The 19,836-nt window shown below is 42.4% G+C and overlaps 1 protein-coding gene across 2 annotated transcripts in view; it reads left to right on the top strand.

The window, feature by feature from the left end:
- The window catches only part of NBAS (neuroblastoma amplified sequence), a 334,237-nt gene that overhangs the window by 263,131 nt on the left and 51,270 nt on the right, over nt 1–19,836 (top strand). For both annotated transcript variants that reach the window (XM_010852089.1, XM_010852088.1), the window contains 3 exons: nt 7,517–7,735; nt 11,291–11,493; nt 13,745–13,834. In XM_010852089.1, coding sequence (XP_010850391.1) covers nt 7,517–7,735; nt 11,291–11,493; nt 13,745–13,834 — 512 coding nt within the window. The remainder of the gene's footprint in view (nt 1–7,516; nt 7,736–11,290; nt 11,494–13,744; nt 13,835–19,836) is intronic.

The following is a 19,836-nucleotide window of genomic DNA, read 5'->3' as shown; positions in this document are numbered from 1 at the left end:
ATCACTGTGGATGGTGATTTCAGCCATGAAATTAAAAGATGCTTACTCCTTGGAAGGAAAGATATGACCAACCTAGGCAGCATATTAAAAAGCAGAGACATTACTTTGCCAACAAAGGTCTGTCTAGTCAAGGCTATGGTTTTTCCAGTGTTCATGTATGGATGTGAGAGTTGGACTATAAAGAAAGCTGAGCACTGAAGAATGGATGCTTTTGAAGTGTGGTGTTAGAGAAGACTCTTGAGAGTCCCTTGGACTGCAAGGAAATCCAACCAGTCCATCCTAAAGGAGATCATTCCTGGGTGTTCATTGGAAGGACTGTTGTTGAAGCTGAAACTCCAATACTTTGGCCACCTGATGCAGAGAGCTGACTCATTTGAAAAGACCCTGAAGCTGGGAAAGATTGAGGGCAGGAGGAGAAGGGGACGACAGAGGATGAGATGGTTGGATGGCATCACCGACACAATGGACATGGGTTTGAGTGGATTCCGGGAGTTGGTGATGGCCAGGGAGGTCTGGCGTGCTGCGGTTCATGGGGTTGCAAAGAGTCCGACACGACTGAGCGACTGAAGTGAATTGAACCAAATATTGTGGCCTTTCATCATATCAAATTAAATCCTGGTGAATCTTAGACACGTTGTGAAGTTCTTTGAGTGGCAGCATGGTGATGAATAGAGAGACAGGTTTATAGTTAGACCTTCCTGATTTCTCATCAAGCTCGACCTTGGGGAAATGACTCTTGAGTTTTCTCCTCTACATAATGGGGAATAATAATTGCTCCTATATAAATATAGATTAATTTTAGAATGTTTTTAGACACAAGTGAAAATCCAATTAAATTAGCTTAACTGAGCAGAAAATTTCCTGGCTTATGTAACTCAAAAGCTCAGAGGTGGGGCTGACTTTGGGGTTGGGTGATTCAACAATGAGTGGTCATCAACAAGCCAGTTTTTGTCTCTTTTCTGTGTTGTCTGTGGTGTTAGTTTCACCCTCAGGCTCTTTGCTTCAGTGCACTGAATGATGGAAACAGGCTACATCACTTCCTAATCGATACACAGCAGGTAGAGTAAGAAAGCTCCACGTGCGCACAGAAAAGAAAACCTGAGCCTCTCATTCAGGGGTTACATCACCCCTGAACAGATTCCTGTGGCTTTTGGTCGTCAGTCGGCCCGACCACCTGAACTAACCACTGTGGTGAGAGGTGTGGGATTACTGTGAATGGTCTGACTCCATCAGCACTAACCCTAGGCAGCCCTGAGTCAGTCCCATGGCCATGGCATGGTCAGCATTTACTAGACAAGGTATGAAGTGGACGTAAGGGAGACAAGCACAGTATCTGTAACGGACACCTTGAATAAACACTGTGAAGATTAAATAAAATAGCAAGAATAAAGATCTTGGTGTCAGTAGGTGCTCAGTACAGTCAGTTCCCCTTCTGCTTTTCTTTATCCCTCTTTCTGTTTACTGTCACCTAGAACATCTAAAAATGACATTTGAATTCCTTTCAGCCCAGTTTCAAACATCTAGCAACAGTTCAGTTTGGTTTTGAATGATCCAACATAGTTGTAAGAGTTAGAATAAGATCTAGATTTTCATACTTACTCTTGATTTTGACATAAACTCATTAGATCTACTTAAAATGCTCTTAATAATAACAGTTTGTGTTATGTATCCCATGCATGCATTTGATAGGAAAAGATTTTTAAATGGAAAATGTGAATGAATGCTTTCACAGCCCCAGTGGACAGGAACCTTCACTACTGATTGCAGGAACATCTCGTTTCTAACATTCTTCATGGCCCTCTTCATTAGGATAAAGGTGACCTTCAAGTTGTTGAAGAACTTAGGGATGTATTAGCTATGTCAGTGCTGAAAGTAAACAGTACAAAAGATAGGGCCATTTACACTTTGCTGAAGAATGATAGTATTACTGTGATTATTCCATAAGGGAAAAGGCAAAGAAAAAGTGGCCTCTGTATCCTCCATGATTCATTTTTATTATATAAGCAATTGACAGTTAAAGCAGAGGAGCAAAATTCTACTGTTGATTTTTTAAAGTATATGATTCATTATGACAAAACCTGCATCCTTATTTTTATGTTTGAATAGCTTGTAAACTCGGAGAAGGCAATGGCACCCCACTGCATACTCTTGCCTGGAAAATCCCATGGACGGAGGAGCCTGGAAGGCTGCAGTCCATGGAGTCACTGAGGGTCGGACACGACTGAGCGACTTCACTTTCACTTTTCACTTTCATGCATTGGAGAAGGAAATGGCAGCCCACTCCAGTGTTCTTGCCTGGAGAATCCCAGGGATGGGGGAGCCTGGAGGGCTGCCATCTATGGGGTCACACAGAGTCGGACACGACTGAAGCGATTTAGCAGCAGCACAGTAGGGGGTAAATTGTTTCATGAAACTTTGGCTTTTAATACATGCATACATGCCCACACATATATTCTGACATTGAGGTTTGATGCACACAGTGTGCAGGTCTTGGGCAGAAATGTTTGGAAGCTTTGGCCACCTGATGCCAAGAGCTGACTCACCAGAAAAGACTCTGGTGCTGGGAAAGATTGAGGGCAGGAGAAGAGGGGAACAGAGATTGAGATGGTTGGATGGCCTCATAGAGTCAATGGACATGAGTTCGAGCAAACTCCAGGAGACAGCGAAGGACAGGGAAGCCTGGCGTGCTGCAGTCCATGGGGTCGCAAAGAGTCGAATACGACTTAGTGACTGGACAACAACAAATTCCCCATGTTGCAAGGTCACCTCACCCTCTTCTTCACAGGAATCCTCGCTCATCCTTCGAGTCCTGGCTTAGGTGCCACCTCCTTTGTAAAGACTTTCTTGCCTTTCTAAGACAGATACTTTTTCTTGCACCTGCATGGTTAGTTTATATTTCTGTCACGTTTTATGAATACTTATTTTTGTGTTTGGTTTTTCCATTAGGATGGATGTTCTTTTAAGGTAGAGATTGTGTTTTAATTTCCTTTTGTATCTCCTGTGCCAAAACTAGGCCCAGCACATGGTAAGCACTGGAGTGTCTGTGCTTGAAAAGGAGACGAAAGAAAAGTGGAGCGAGATTTTACATAGAACCCAGAAAGAATGGATAGCTCTCTATCCTGTATTAGTCAAAGAAAATGTTTTCAGTCTCTCAAATTAACTGTGATGTTAAAACCAAAGTGTGAGTGAAATAATTCACTTGTGACTTTTCCATTAGTTAATACAGTTGATGTTAGCAATGTGAATGGTAGATAAAGCCTGGCTTTCCCACCCTGACTATGTAGGTAGCATCTGGCTTTTCCTAAGGCACCTGTCATTTTATAAATATCCACCTTATCTGAAAGTCACACTATATTCATTTTTAAAAGAGAAAAATAGTATCTGCTTGGTGAGATTTCATCAGCCTTAAGGTCCCTGCACACAAGGGAAGTTGTCTTGGTGAATTTTGAATCAAGCCATTCATGACGCGACAGCACTGATTGTGTCCTTCTTCCTTGTCAGCTCCTTCCTTGCACGCCTTCCCAGGCACGAGTGTGACAGAGAGCTGCCCTCTCGCCCAGCACACGTGCCCTTTGTGCTGGCCCGTTCCTTCTCCCTCTTTCAGGCTCTGATGGGCCTTTACTTGCACTCGGCATCCAGGCCATGTCGCATCCATTTACCCCAGCATCCCCCCAACCCCCTTTAACCTGGGGACCTCTTGAAGTTCTTCCTTTCCCATCTTAATGCTTCCTCACCCCTGAGGACTCCCTTTAGAGATAGAATCCCTCAGCAAACCTTCCTGCCCACTCCCCCGCCCCCCAGCCCTTCCCTTCCTGTCCAGACAGACTGCCCCTCGGAGGTCCTCATCAGCAGGTCCTGTTTACCCCACTGCACTTGAAGAAGGATCCTGCCTCCTTGCAATGCTATTTCTCTCTCTGTCTTTCCAGCTAGAATGTAGCATCCCCCGGGACAGGGACCTGATCTCATTTTGTCTGTGTCACCAGCACCCAGCCCGGGGCCAGATGTCCAGCGCCTTCACTGGGTGGCTGTCCATGAATAAACTCAAAAGCCTCGCTGCCTAATGTCCAGTGTCTAACATCCTGCTGCCTTTTCCTGCGTGACTTCTGATTGCCACTGACTGGCTTTGTCCCGACAACATACATCTAGTCCTGAGGTTTTGTTTCAAGTTCTTGAAAATGTCCTTATAAATTTTAGTCTTTTGAGGCCATCTTATAGGAATAAGACACTAGGGAGCCTTTGGGCGCATTCTGGACCACAAATTTCTTGAGACATGAGACATGTTGAGAACATGCTATTTCATTGGACTTTTAAAGGTTCTTCCCCTACACCCTCATGTTGAGCAGAGTTGTTGAGTAATTTAGAAGCTATTTTCGGTTTGTCTACAATGTGCTAGACATTGTATTAAGGGCTAGGGGTACAGAGATTTTAAAAAGCACATTTTCTTCCCTGAAGGGTCACACTGTTCAGTCAGGGGAAATGTACGAGTAACCAGACAATTTTAACAGTGAGATGGGTTCTTTGATACAGGTGAGCTTTAAAAGGAACACATAAGGGAGGAGATGATGTTAATGACAGCATCTCAAAGGAGTGAACCCTGAACTGATTTGGAAAGGACAGGCAAAGGCAGGCTTGAGAAATGATGACAGTTTTTCTCAGATACTTGTAGTTTCACGTTTAAAAATCTACAACGTGTTTTTAAACTAAAAAACCGACTAAAACGTTCCCATGCAATTATCTTCAGAATACCAATTGCCTTTAGTGGCTCCTGAACTCCTGCAGGTCAGATTCTGTAGCTAGCCTGGCAGTCAAGACATTCTCAGTTCATCTTTCCAGCTAAAGTTTTTTAATATTCTAGATTGGGGAGTCAGTCAATTGTAGCCTATAGGTCAAATTCAGCCCACAGCCGGTTTTGTACTGCCCTTAGCTAAGCTAGTTTTTACAGCCCTTAAAGGATTCTAAGAAGTAGCCAGCCAACCAAAAGTGTGCACGTCAGAGACCGTAAGTGACCTCCAAAGCCCAGCATTTTCTATCCGGCCCTTTCCACTCCTGCTGTGTTTGAGTGCTCACTAGTGGTTATACACGTGTCATAAGCTTTCCTGCTTCCACAAGTCTGCTTTCATGCTTCTATCATTTTGAAATGTTGTCATTCATCCGTTCATTCCTTTATATGTTCAGTACACTTCTTGTGTGTGCGGCACTGTTCTGAGCTCTGGGGAGACGGCAGTGAAGACCACAGCGAGTAGAAGCACAGCATGCCAGTGGTGAGGAGAAAGCCAGGCAGGGTGAGGAGAGGGTGGCCCCGTGAGGATGGAGGGTGTGCCCGCTCTTCCTCGGTGCTCAGGGAGACTGCATGTATAATGTGACCTTTCCACCACGTCCTGAGGAATGAGTGTGAGGATCCCTGGGAGAACATTCCAGACAGAGGGCCCGACAAGCAGAAAGGCTGTGTGGGCCTGCAGGGAGGTCAGTGTCTCAGGAGTAGGCTGAGAGTGGGAGAAAGGAGGACACTGGGTTAGAGAGGTGGGGTGAGCTGGAGTGCAAGTCATACAGGGTCCAGTGGGGCTGTGAAGTCTTGATTTTATTCGCTCACCCAGTCAGATCCTGTGACGAGGCCGACATGACCGAGTGACTGTGGTGGACAGTGACGGGGAGCACTGGCTTGGTCACCATGGACCTGAATTCCGACTTTCACTCTCTCACTCGACACGAACCCAAATGTATCAGCTACCTTCCCTGGGGCTCAGTCTTTCCATCCACATCACCGGGGGCGTAGGGAGGTCTGTTGAACTAAACACGGGTTCTAGGATATCTTGTATTTCTTAGTCACAGAAAGGCATTCTCAGATTATTTAGGGGAAGAGACAATACTGTAGCCGATCCTTGCTGGTCACTGGCGGCTTCTGATTTTATGTCATAGGTGCTGGGGTTGCAGAACTTGTTCTGAAGCTGTATTTGCAGACAGTTACAGTGCAGTGAAAACAGTGCCTTCCTAAAGATATCTTTCATGCATATCTATAAGAGGCTAAGAAAACGCCAGCCATCTATTATAAAACATTAATTTTATGTGCAGTGACTTGGAGGCAGCTGTTGGGGATGGAGGGTAGGGGAGGTTTGCCTCCTGTTGGGGTCGTTAGTGCTGTGTATTTGACGCCTGTGCCTACCTTTCAGAATAACCAGACACAACATGACTGATTTTAAGAAGTAATAGGAAGGTGAGGTTTGGTCCTAGGATGCTTTGTCTGTTGTTGTTGCTGTTGTTAAATCAACACAGAAGCCTCTTACAGCTCTAGTAAAAATGTGCTTGAGCAGTTGACAGGCGACTAAAATCTGGCTCCAGAGCAGCACAAACCAGCAGGGCCTGAAAGGCCCCAGAGTGGCTCCAAAGAATGTGGTGCGCCTATCAAAACGGGTTAATTTGAGACTTAATTTGTATTTTGAGGCCGAGTGAACTTAACATTTTAAATATTAGAAAAAATATAAGCATTGCATGCCTATCATAGTGACTGTCACGTATCCGAATTCAGTAAGCAACTGGTGAGTAAATGAGTAAATATAACGTTATTATAGAAAATGTGGAAAGTCAAGAACAGAATTGCTCGTAGCCTCAACACTTCAACAGTGGTCACGACTAGTGTGTGTGTTGTCTTCAGGCACAGGTACATTCACTTTCACTTTCACTTTTGGGCTTCTCTGGTGGCTCAGATGGTAAATAATCTGCCTGCAATGCAGGAGACCTGGGTTCAGTCCCTGGGCTGGGAAGATCCCCTGGAGAAGGGAAAGGCTACCCACTCCAGTATTCTTACCTGGAGAATTCCATGGACTGTATAGTCCATGGGGTGGCAAAGAGTCGGACACGACTGAGCGACTTTCACTTTTCACATGCACAGGTATAGTTCAGATTTTAATGTAAGCATGATACAGTTTTATGATTTCTGATTCCTAAAATTGAACATTTTATGATAATGATACAATCAAACAGTGATAATGGCTGTACTCTTACTGTAACTCTTACTGACTGCATATACTCTATCGAGTGATTTGTCATATGCTAGTTACCATTTCTCTTACTATCAATTGGATTGCTTTTAAAGTCGTATTTTTATATTCTTATTCCAGTTAAAATCTTCATGCCTATACTATTTTCTTCTTTTGAATTATTTCCTTATAATAAATTATCAGAATTGGTTATAGAAATGACTCCTCATTTTTTCACTGTAACCAGTAATCTATTTGAATATGTTTCACCATGACACCACCTGCTTTGGGTATTAGCATTTTTAAAAAAGCTATATTTATGCATTTAATAGTGCAAATGATACCAACTTATTTTTGTTTTCTTCATGGAAGAAAAACTAGTATAGCAAAAGTCCTGTTCGTTAAAGTTTATGTATTAAAATTTCACTTTTGTTCTCTACCACACAAATACTTTACTAAATCCATCACATGTAACACATAGGGTGATTCTTACCTTTGTTCAGTTCCTCTCTCTCACTCTCTTTTTGTTATTGTTGGTAAAGCTGTCTCTGGAAGCACGTAAAGAAATGACTGGAAAGGCTATTAAGGCAGTCAGACATTTTATTGAAAAGCCAAGAAAAAGAAACTTAGAAGAAGACACTGAGGAGGCTGGTGGGTCTCAGGTGACCTATGCAGATGCCTTGAATCATCTGGAGCAATCACTGGCACACCTGGAAACCCTCAACCACAGCTTCATCATTTCTCTGAAGAACAGTGAGCAGGTAATGAAATGCAAACTTCTTCTGTATGCTCACACACTCGGATAATATCAGTGTGTTCTTTCATTTGTCTTTTAAAGCTATATTCATAGTTGTGATAGGCTTTTCAATCTTGCAGACTTTTTTTTCAGTAACTGTTTTTTAAATTGAAGTATATAGTTAATTTACAGGATTGTGTTTCAGGTGTACAGCACAGTGATTCAGTCCCATGGGCTTCCCTGGTGGCTCAGCTGGTAAAGAGTCCACCTGCAATATGGGAGACCGGGGTTCAATCCATGGGTTGGGAAGATCCCCTGAAGAAGATCCTCTGAAGGCTATCCACTCCAGTATTCTGGCCTCAAGAATTCCTTGGACAAAGGAGCCTGGAGGGCAACAGTCCATGGGGTCACAAAGAGTCAGATGAGACTGAGCAATCAACACACACACAACATGCTCTATTTCTAGCTGGGAGATGTTTTGCTTTCCAATTGAATGATGATAAATTTTTCTCCTGACTTTCAGAAAAATTCAGAAATAGCCATCCATACCTGCCTCAGAAATTTTTTTTTTTTTTTAAAGAATGTGTATCCTCATCCTGTTTTTCTGGTGTATTTTCCAATATAATTTATTCTTGACATGACTTTTTTGGCTGATGAAGTTGTTCCTAGTTCATTCTAGTTGGGACCCTCTGGTCTAGTGGAGTCTCAAAAGGCCCCCTCATGGGAGTCATGAGCCCCTATGAGGTTTGGGGACCAGAGGGTTCGGATTGCATAAGGAAACCCTCTGTAGCCTTGGGAGCTTTTCTTCTGTATTCACCATCATGGGAATTTTAATATTCTTTTCCATAGCTCAGTTGGTAAAGAATCCACCTGCAATGCAGGAAACTCCAGTTCGATTCCTGGGTCTGGAAGATCCACTGGAGAAGGGATAGGCTACCCACTCCAGTATTCTTGGGCTTCCCTGGTGGCTCAGCTGGTAAAGAATCTGCCTGCATTGTGGAAGACCTGGGTTTGATCCCTGGGTTGGGAACATCCCCTGGAGAAGGGAAAGGCTACCCGCTCCAGTATTCTGGCTTGGAGAATTCCCATAGTCCATGGTGTTGCAAAGAGTTGGACACGACTGAGTGACTCACTTTCACTTTCTATAGCTAAAAAGTTGACAAATCACTACATAAATGGTTTTCACCCAGGTAAAAACAGTGTTTAGGTGTGTAAAAAATAGTCCATTCGCTTTGTAATGCTGTAGTGAATGAACCTATAAGTGGCCACTGATCTGCTTTATTTTTTTTTTTAACCTTATGTGTTTAATGAATTGTATTCTTGGCTTGTAAAACAATATATATATTCCTGACTAGAAAAATCAGTCAGTGGAGAGGAGTCCAAATACAAAACAAATGGAATACTTCAAAATACACATGAGACTCAAAAATGCAAGCCCCTCATCCAGGAGATAATGGGAGGAATCCAAACGCCTGATTTCAGTTTTATTTCATTTTTGTATTTTTTTTAGTGCCTATTATCCTATCTAATAAATAATATTAAATAATGGTATGAGCAATATAGAAGCCTTCATAGGAAGCAAATTGGCCTTACCAATCTTGATTTTATTCTGCTGATGGTTACAGTTGTATAATCAATAATTACAATTATCGACAATATTAAAAATATTGAGAATTAAGGGGCTTCCCTTGTAGCTCAGTTGGTAAAGACTCTGTCTGCAATGCAGGAGACCCGGGTTCAATTCCTGGGTCGGGAAGATCCCTAGAGAAGGAAATGGCAACCCATTCCAGTACTCTTGCCTGGAAAATTTTGTAGACAGAGGAGCCTTATGAGCTGCAGTCCATGGGGTTGAAAAGAGTTGAACACAACTGAGGGACTGAGCACACTTGGAATAGCTGATTGCGAATGTTGTTAGGCCATGGATGGTCCTTAACAGGAGCCTCTTCTGGTCCCTAAATTGACATTATATGATTTTGTTAAGGCACCTTTTAGATCAAATGCTGAAAATAACCTTCAATCTTAAATATATTGACCCTTTTAAGTGCAGGCTTTGATTTTAACCTCTTTAATTATATACTCAGTGAAAGACCATATTGTAAACTCAAGAAGGTTAGTGCAACTTCAATCACAGACCATTGGAACCTCAGTTTTCTCTTGTCTCACTGTGGATACTAGTAATTTTGTTGCCTAACTCAAAGGTAGTTTGTTTTTAAATACAGAAAGTATCACAATGAGAAGAATAGTATACTGAAAGCTCATATGCTCAACTCCCAGCTTTCACCATTATCAAGACATGACCAATGTATTTCCTTTCTACCCTTACTCCTCTGAGTCATTTTAAAGAAAAACCCAGTCATCTTTTCATTTTATGCACAAATCCTTCCATATCTATTTCTAAAAGATATATTTAAATGTAACTACCACTACCACTACATTACCAATAAAAATGTTAATAGTAAGTCTTTGATATCATCAAATGTCCAGTTAAGGTTTGAAAGACAAAGCAGTTACATTCAGAAGCACTTGTGAAAGTTAGAAAGTGTTGTTACCATCAAGTGATCGCATTTTGTGTGCTGGACGATGGTAGGCCCGTTCTATTTCTGAAATTATTTGTTGTCATGTTAGTTTTTACAATATTTTCAAAAAGGGACTGGCAGTGTGGAGTGGGGGAATGTGGTGGGGAAAGCATAACTTTGGATTCTAATCCCAAGCTCCATTAACGGCGACTGTGTGACTTGTGGACATGTTGCATAACACCTTTGGTTTTCAGCTTCCTTTCTGATACAGTGGAGCTAATTAGAGCTCCTTGTGGGATAGTTGAAAGAAAAATGAAAGTGAAAGTTGCTTAGTCACGTCTGACTCTTTGCGACCGGACTATACAGTCCATGGAATTCTCCAGGTAAGAATACTGGAGTGGGTAGCCTTTCCCTCCTCCAGGGGATCTTTCCAACTCAGGGATCAAACCCAGGTCTCTTGCATCACAGGTGGATTCTTAACCAGCTGAGCCACAAGGGAAACCTAAGAATACTGGAGTGGGTAGCCTATCCCTTTTCCCTGGATCTTCCTGACCCAGGAATCAAACCGGGGTCTCCTGCGTTGCCGGCAGATTCTTTAGCAACTGAGCTATCAGGATAATTATAAACATTAAATTATATAACATATACAATACCTGGGTTTACATAGTTGATACTTAATAGATTTTAACTTATGTGTTTATAGCACAATAATAATAGAGAAATTTAATGAGCATTGCTTTGTGCCTGACATTGTGCTAAAGGTCTGATTTTTGTATTATTAAATGTTTACAACACCCTCTGTTCACAAGAACTGATTGTCCTCATTCTCATTTTATAGACACTGGAAATTGAGATCACAGTGGCTTACTACTTAGTACACAGTAAAGCAAGGTTTACAGTCAGGTCTTGGTAGTTCTGGAAACCAAGCTCTTAACTTCCCCTACGTGTTCCTCCGTGTGGTGTTTGTGGTTGTAGTATATTTGGTTTGAGAGTCTTCTGAGTATAGTTCACTCTGTTCATGTAATTTCTAGTTCATAGTTATATGTTGAATTCCATGTTTTCAGGAAATGCTGCAGAAATACGGTTACCTCTATGATCTGTCTCGGTCAGAAAAAGAGAAAGTTTACAATCAAGCCGTGGCCATGTGTTTAGACGGTCAGCCTCTAAGAATGATTCAGCAGCTGCTGGAGGTGGCTGTGGGCCCTCTTGACATCTCGCCCAAGGACATTGTGCAGAGTGCAGTAACAGAAATCGTCTCTGCATTGAGGTAAGCCATAAAATAGTCATCAAGGAAAACCTGAGCTGATATTTTGCCAGTAAAGTGCTTGTTTCACAGTTGTTATGAAGATAAAATATCATGTACATAGGAGCATTGTACAACTATGAAGTACTTTATAAAAGTAAGTGATTATGATTAGACTTCTCAGTCTCTTGTCTTAAAATATCTTGAGAGTGGAGAACCATGAAAATGCTCCATCATTGGTCCTGTGTGTAACACGTTTCTAATTTCTCGGTTGACCCTCTCCCTCACTCAGATAATTCTTGAAATAAGGGACAAAGGCCAACGTGGCCAGTGAAGCAGGTCCCTTCGTGTCAGACCTGTCGTGTAATTTTAGTGTGGATTTTCAGAGCTTGTGTTTTCAGCAGTGGAAAACCAATTCCCAGAAGTTTCTTTTGAAGTATACAAGGCAAGGTTAATCACATACTGAAGAAGTTAGACATCTGTTAAGTATATTAGGATGTTATTTACCTGCAATTAATGGCATAAAGCCGACAATTGAGAAATTCTAGCTTCCTGTCAATAGGCTGGTATCTTTGTAGGAAAGCTTCCGGTGGATTAGGAAAGAGGGGAAAGTTAAGCTAAGAAAATAATGAGGCATCAAGTGCTTTTTGTGAATAATGCAATTAGCCTAAAAGATTTAGTTGTGTTTAATTTATTCTTCTTTTAAGCATTCTTTGTGATTCCGTGTTGCTCTTGAGGAACTTTTTGATTAAAAGCGTGTCAGTTTTCAGCAGCTGCACTGAAATCAAATGAGTCTTTATCAGTTTAATTACCCAGCTTCATCCAGTTTTCACCTTAATGCTCTGAGGTATCTGGTAATTTTCTGTATAAGGAGAGAAATAACGTAGTGTAACATTTTTTAGAAATCACAAATGTGAAATGAATAAACCTTTATTACATAATGAACTTACTATGTTTTGGTGGTGCTGGTGGTTATTAGAGCCACTTTCCACTTTCAAGTGATAACAGATAATTGTTTGCCATCTTTATCTTTTCGATTCTCCTCTGTCCATGGGTTCTGCAGGCAAGAGTCCTGGAATGGGTAGCCATTCCCTTCTCCAGGAGTTCTTCCTAACCCAGGAATCAAACTCAGGTCTCCTGCGTTGCAGGCAGATTTTTACCGTCTGAGCTACCAGGGGAGCTTTTTGATTTTTGTTATCTTGTTATTATTACTTCGAGTTCATATGACTCTCACAAAAACAAAAGTTTGAAAAATTAGTGCTTTGAAGAGAATTTAGTTTCATTTAAAAAATTGTATGTTTTCACATAATTAAAATTTGACATGATATTTTTACATTTATAAAATTCTGACATAAATTATACTCCTCTTTTCTTCCGTGTGCCCAGTTCTAATGAAATCTGAAGATTTCATTCTGGTCTAATAAATGTTATAGTTGGTACACAGAAGACTTTCAATAAAAATGGATTAAATCTTTCAGTAGTGGGAGAAAGGGAACTTTAGTTCATCTGCCTTTTTTCTAAGGAAAGTAAATTGCTATTGACTAGGTCTATGACATTTACCTTGTAGAAGGTTAGTGAATTTAGTAAGCTTAATATGACAAAGGTATGAACATACTGAATCCAGCAGTTGGTTTAAATCATATAACTTAAATTATTCAGAAGACTTATCTAAAACTTCTCTTCCCTCTGCTGCATTTTCAAAATTCCGTAGAATTCTATGCACGCACATCTGTAGTGTGGACATCATAGTAGGGCCCGTCTCATGGGTGTTGGATTATTAAATGGCAGGATGTATGTGAATCACTTAGCACTGCCTGGTACCTTGTAAGGGCCACGTGAATATTAATATTGTGGGGAAAAGGCCAACTGGAGGATTTAGAGTATATATATTTAACGCTTAAAATAGCTCATATTTTTAATGCCCATTGGGTATTTCTTTGAATTTTTGAATAACAGAATGCAAATAGATTTTCTTTCTCTTTTTCCTTTTTATGTTTTAAACTTCATTTGTTTTGCTACTCTCTTGGTAGGAAACAAGCCTCTGTTAGATTGTGAGCTCCTCAGGGCAGAGAAGGCTTCCTCTCCACATCCTTAGGACGCACGCAGCACAGGACCTGGTACTTGGCGGGCTGCATATGCCATGAGCGGCTGTGAGCTCGTGGTGTATGCTCTGCTGAGATCCAGCTGGGTTCATCTGAGTGTCAGTGCCCTGCTGGTTCCTGAGCTTGAGCCATCCGTCCTGAATCCCTTCCTCTCTCTTTCTCTCCCTTCACAGTGGAGGCAGTGCTGACCTTGGGGGTCCGGCAGACCCGCTCCACATCCTGGAAGGAGTTGTTGCCGCGGTCCATGCCAGTGTGGACGAAGGGTAAGGCTGGGGCGGTTTGCAGGTCTCACTTAATGGCATTCTTTAGAGTCTTAGAATTACTCTCAATATCTGTGGTTATGAGGCTTCCACCTCTAAGCGTCTTTTCTAAGTGGCTCTGAAGGAAGAGCTGAGAACTTTCTGGAGATTTGTTCTCTTAGTCCATCAGCTCCAACAGGACCATCTGCTTCTCAGGCCTTAGAGAGCATGGTCTCTTCTCACTCCTTTCAAAGGTGGCCAAGGAGATGACACCGCGCTGAACATCTTAGGAGAGAAGGGGTTCGTATCTCCAGGGGGTTTACTCTACTGATTAAGTATGGGGATTCCTAGAATGTATATGTTATATTTTGAAAAGCTTTGTATATGTGAGATCTGTCTTGTCTGAGGATTAAGAGTGTACCGGCTTTGTAAGCCTAAGAGGTGTGTGTCTCCAATCCACTTTTAGAAAGAATTTTTCACCCAGGTGTGTGTGTGTGCTGTCGCTTCAGTCCTGTCCGACTCTTTGCAACCCTACTGACTTTAGCCCACCGGGCTCCTCTATCCATGGGATTTTCCAAGCAAGAATACTGGAGTGGGTTGCCATACCCTCCTCCAGGGGATCTTCCCAACCCAGGATCGAACCCACGTCTCGTGTGTTCCTGCATTGGCAGGTGAGTTCTTTGCCACTAGTGCCACCTGGGAAGCCTGTTCAGATGTTAGTAGTAGGAATAACAGCAGCAGCAGCTGAATGACAAGAATATATTTCCTGGAGTTTATGGAGATCTTTCCTGTGTCTTATATCCATGGCAACGCTGTAAGCCTTTACCCCAGTTTTCTTTTTTAATGGAAAATATGATATAATAATGATGGAAGCATATTTGAGAAACTGCCTCATAGTTCATTCAATGATATTGTTGTTTTTATTTGCGTATTACCTCCCAGTTATTGTTCAGGTACGGATATATTTTTACATAATTTCAGTCAAAATGTATGAACACTTCTATATTCTGTTTTAGTTACTTGCTGTTAGAACTCTTTCCATTTATCTTTGTGGATTTAGTGGTTATGATTTTTGACACCTGTGTGTATTGTTGGCGTTTGCAGATAAGGAGAGAAAGGCTGGGAGAGAGGAATTGACTTGTCCAGAGTCAGGGGCCTGGGAAACACAGCCAGGACTCCTGTCTGCCCCTGCAGCATAATTGACTGCTCGATGGCCTTCAGAGCACGTCTGCATGCGTAGCTTTGTGCCCACGGTTTGAGTGAAGGGACACAGGGTAAACCATGTGGGTGGGCTGGACCACAGGGCAAGCGGGGCCCTCCACCCACTCTGCCATTTGCTCGGCACAGTTTTTCTAAACTCCTTTGCTTGTGGGTCTTTAAATGGTAAGGAAGCCACAGCCGTGGCACACACGGGCCTCTTATTTTAGAGACAAATGCCATCGCTCTGCATGTTCACTATGTGTTACACTCTGTTCTCAGTTCCGGTTCTGGGTAAGAGTAACCTCCAGTCCGGAGGAGCTCAGAGTCTTGCAGGGAGACCAGGTTGCTCAGGGCCCTGGTTACCATGCAGTAGCGTAGTCAGTGCTGTGCAGAAAGTGAGGTGAAGGGAGTGGCTTCTTCTGTCCCAGGGAAGTCAGAGCAGGACCCACAAGGGACAGCACTGGACCTGGTCTGTGACATCTGAGTCTGTGGTAAGGATGATGGAGGTGGATGACGGTGGTCCAGGCTGAGGACACAGCCTAAACAAGGCAGATGCGGCAGAGAGCAGCGCGGACAGAAATGCTGTGTGTCACTTTCTAGACAGGCCATCGAGCTATCACCATTCCAGTCGCAGTCCATCAGTCAGTTCTCAGCTTGCTACTCCCCTGTGCGTTGCTCTCAAGTACCCAACCCGGACCCTGGCCTCACATGATGGAAGGGATCTTAACAGGTACTACCCGAAGCCCCTTCCAAGGGGAATCCCTCAGTCTGGTCCTACAGGGTTCATCTCGAAAAGATTAGGAGGCAGTGTTTTTCTTAGTGAATTTCCAGCTGGATAAACAGATATATGTATACAGGATATACAGAAGAACCCAACTCGAGTCTCTTAAATACAAGACAATTTTCTTTTTAAGCTTCGATTTCCAAAGAGGAAGAGATTGGGGAATGGAGAGTCACAACAAGATCTTACTTTGCATCCCAGAGACACAAAATAACAGAGGGTCCTTAACAACAACAAAAACAAATTTCAGTGGAAAAAATTTTTTTTCACTTAGGAAAGAAAAAGAAGAAAGACAAGTCCTAACTTTTAAGCCTGGCAAGTGCTTTGTGAATGTGGACAGTTAAACATGATACTCTTGGCTTCAGTTCCCCTCCCTAAGAGCTTTCGGGCAAGAGTCACAGAGGGGAGTCACAGAAGGGAGTCACTCTCTTTTCTAGGTTGTTCCCAGGGGGGTCTTCAGAGCAACCTGGGGATTCAAGCTGTTTTCATGTTAAGGCTCTGGAAATAGCAGATACAAGCTACTATATATAAAATAGGTAAACAACAAGGACCTCCTGAAGCACAGGAAAGTATATTCAATATCTTATAATAAATCACAATGGAAAAGAATATGTGTGTGTATATTTATACATACATATATTTGTGTGTGCATGTATTTATAGGGCTTCCCTGATGGCTCAGTGGTAAAGAATCTGCTTGCAGTGCAGGATATGTGGGTCAGGAAGATCTCCAGAGAAGGAAATGGCAACACACTCCAGTGTTCTTGCCAGTCAAAAAGGTGGCTTGAAACTCAATATTCAAAAAACTGAGATGCATGACATCTCAGTTTATAAGGGCAAATAGATGGGGAAACAATGGAAACAGTGACAGACTTTGTTTTCTTGTGCTCCAAAATCACTGCAGATGGAGAAAGCAGTCTTGGAATTAAAAAATGCTTGCTCCTTGGAAAAAAAGCTATGACAAATCTAGACAGTGTATTAAAAAGCAAAGACATCACTTTGTTGACAAAAGTCCATATAGTCAAAGCTAAGGTTTTTTCAGTAGTCATGTGTGGATGTGAGAGTTGGACCATAAAGAAGGCTGAGCACTGAAAAATTGATGCTTACGAATTGTGGTGTTGGGGAAGACTGTTGAGAGTCCCCTGGAAGGCAGGGAGATCAAACGAGTCAATTCTGAAGGAAATCACCCTTGAATATTCATTGGAAGGACTGATGCTGAAGCTGAAACTCCAATGTCTTGGCCACCTGATGCAAAGAGCCAACTCATTGGAAAAGACTCTGATGCTGGGAAAGATTGAAGGCAAAAGGGAAAAAAGGACAGCAGAGGATGAGATAGTTAGATAGCATCACCAGCTCAGTGGACATGAATTTGAGCAAACTCCAGGAGATAGTGAAGGATAGCAAAGACTGGCATGCTTCATTCCAAGGGCTCGTAGAGTGGGACATAACTCAGTGACTGAAACTAATAATTTAGAAGAGTCAGATATAACTTAGCCACTGAACACAACACACATATGAAGGCAAGGCGCAGAAAAAGAAATAAGGCCAAGGCGCAGAGAAGGAGGTGGAAGAGGTGAGAAAAACAGATAAAAATAATGACATAAGGCCTCACAAAGGTCAGTCCACGGACTCAGGGACACTTGGGAGCTGGTTGGAAATGCAGAATTTGGGGCCCTACCCACACCAACCAAGTAACATCTATATTTTAATAAGATCCCTGGGCAATTCCTAAGCACAGTGGTGGTTGAGAAGCACTCCCTTAACTGTCCATTGCAGGCTGTTTAATATCAGAAGAAAACGAGATACTGTGAAAGAAATTCACAACCTGTCCTTACCTGGGCAGCCCCAGACAAACTACAGAGCCTGTCTGACTGTCATTTCCTAATCTGAAAAATGGATATGGTGATACTAATGACAGACCAAGTGATGAGAAATGCAAAAGTGTCTTTATTATTTTTTTAATTGAAATATAGTTGATTTATAGTGCTGTGTTAGTTTCAGGTGTACAGCAAAGTGATTCAGACACACACACACACACACACACACACACACACACACACACACACAGTTGTTGTTGTTCAGTTGCTAACTTGTGTCGAACTCTTGACGACCCCATGGCCTGCAGCACACCAGGCTCCTCTGTCCTCTGCTGTCGCCCAGAATTTGCTCAAATTCATGTCTGCTGAGTCAGTGACACTATCTAATTATCTAATCCTCTACTTCCCCCTTCCTCTTTTGCCTTCAGTCTTTCCCAGCATCAGGGTCTTTTCCAGTGAGTCTGTTCTTCCCATCAAGTAACCAAAATATTGGAGCTTCAGCATCAGTCCTTCCAGTGAATATTCAGGGTTGATTTCCTTTAGGATTGACTATTTTGATCTACTTGCCATGCAAGGGACTGTCTACAGTCTTTTTCTGCACCATAATTCCAAAGTATCAATTCTCCAGCACTCAGCCATTATTGTGATCCAGCTCTCACATCTGAACGTGACTACTGGAAAAACCATAGCTTTGACTATATGGACCTTTGTTGGCAAAGTGATGTCTCTGCTTTTAATATGCTGTCTGATTTGTCATAGCTTTTCTTTCAAGGAGCAAGTGTCTTTTAATTTCATGGCTACAGTCAACATCTTCAGTGATTTTGGAGTCCAAGGAAAGAAAATCTGTCACTGCTACCACTTTTTCCTCTTCTCTTTGCCATAAAGTGACGGGACTAGATGCCATGATCTTAGTTTTTTGAATGTTGAGTTTTAAGCCAGCTTTTTCACTCTTCTCTTTGACCTTCATCAAGAGGCTCTTTAGTTCCTCTTTACTTTCTGCCATAAGGGTGGTGTCATCTGCATATCTGAGGTTATTGATGTTTCTTCCGGCAATCAATGTTTCTTTATTCCAGCTTGAGCTTCATCCAGCCCAGCATTTTGCATGATGTACTCTGAATATAAGTTAAATAAGCAGGGTGATAATATACAGCCTTGACATACTCCTTTCCTGATTTGGAACCAGTCTGTTGTTTCATGTCTGGTTCTAACTGTTGCTTCTTGACCTGCATGCAGGTTTCTCAGGAGGCAGATCAGGTGGTCTGGTATTCTCATCTCTTTCAGAATTTTCCACAGTTTGTTGTGATCCACATAGTCAAAGGCTTTAGTGTAGTCAGTGAAGCAGAAGTAGATGTTTTTCTGGAATTCTCTTGCTTTTTGGGCAATCCAGCGGATGTTGGCAGTTTGATCTCTGGTTCCTCTGACGTTTCTAAATCCAGCTTGTACATCTGGAAGTTCTCGGTTCACATACTGTTGAAGCCTAGCTTGAAGGATTTTGAGTATTACCTTGCTAGCATGTGAAATGAGTGCAGGTGTTTGGTAGTTTGAGCATTCTTTGGCAAAGCCCTTCTTTGGGGCTGAAATGAAAATTCCAGTTCTGTGGCTACTGCTGAGTTTTCCAAATTTGCTGTCATATTGAGTACAGCAGTTTATCAGCATCATTTTTGGATTTGAAGTAGCTCAGCTGGAATTTCATCACCTCCATTAACTTTGTAGTAATGCTTCATAAGGCCCCCTTGACTTCACACTCCAGGGTGTCTGGCTCTAGGTGAGTGACTACACCATCATGGTTATCTGGGCCTTCATATTATTAAAAAATTTCCTGACAAATAACTCACAGGCATAAACCAGTATATTGTGTGTGTGCTCAGTCGCTCATTTATGTCCAACTCTGCAACCCCATGGACTGTGAGATTATCCTGGCAAGAACACTAGTGGGTTGCCCTTTCCTCCTCCAGAGGATCTTCCCAACCCAGGGATCGAACCCACATCTCTGGTGGCTCCTGCATTGGCAGGAAGATTCTTTACCACCTAGCCACCTGGGAAGCCTGAACCAGTATACTGCTGCTGCTGCTAAGTCACTTCAGTCGTGTCCGACTCTGTGCAACCCCATAGACGGCAGCCCACTAGGCTCCCCCTGTCCCTGGGATTCTCCAGGCAAGAACACTGGAGTGGGTTGCCATTTCCTTCTCCAATGCATGAAAGTGAAAAGTGAAAGGGAAGTTGCTCAGT

This window comes from Bison bison, unplaced genomic scaffold (assembly GCF_000754665.1).
Source record: "Bison bison bison isolate TAMUID 2011002044 unplaced genomic scaffold, Bison_UMD1.0 scf7180017864307, whole genome shotgun sequence".
NCBI classification, from domain to species: domain Eukaryota; kingdom Metazoa; phylum Chordata; class Mammalia; order Artiodactyla; family Bovidae; genus Bison; species Bison bison.
Note: the sequence above shows the minus strand (reverse complement) of the source record. Positions and strands in the feature narration are given on the sequence as shown.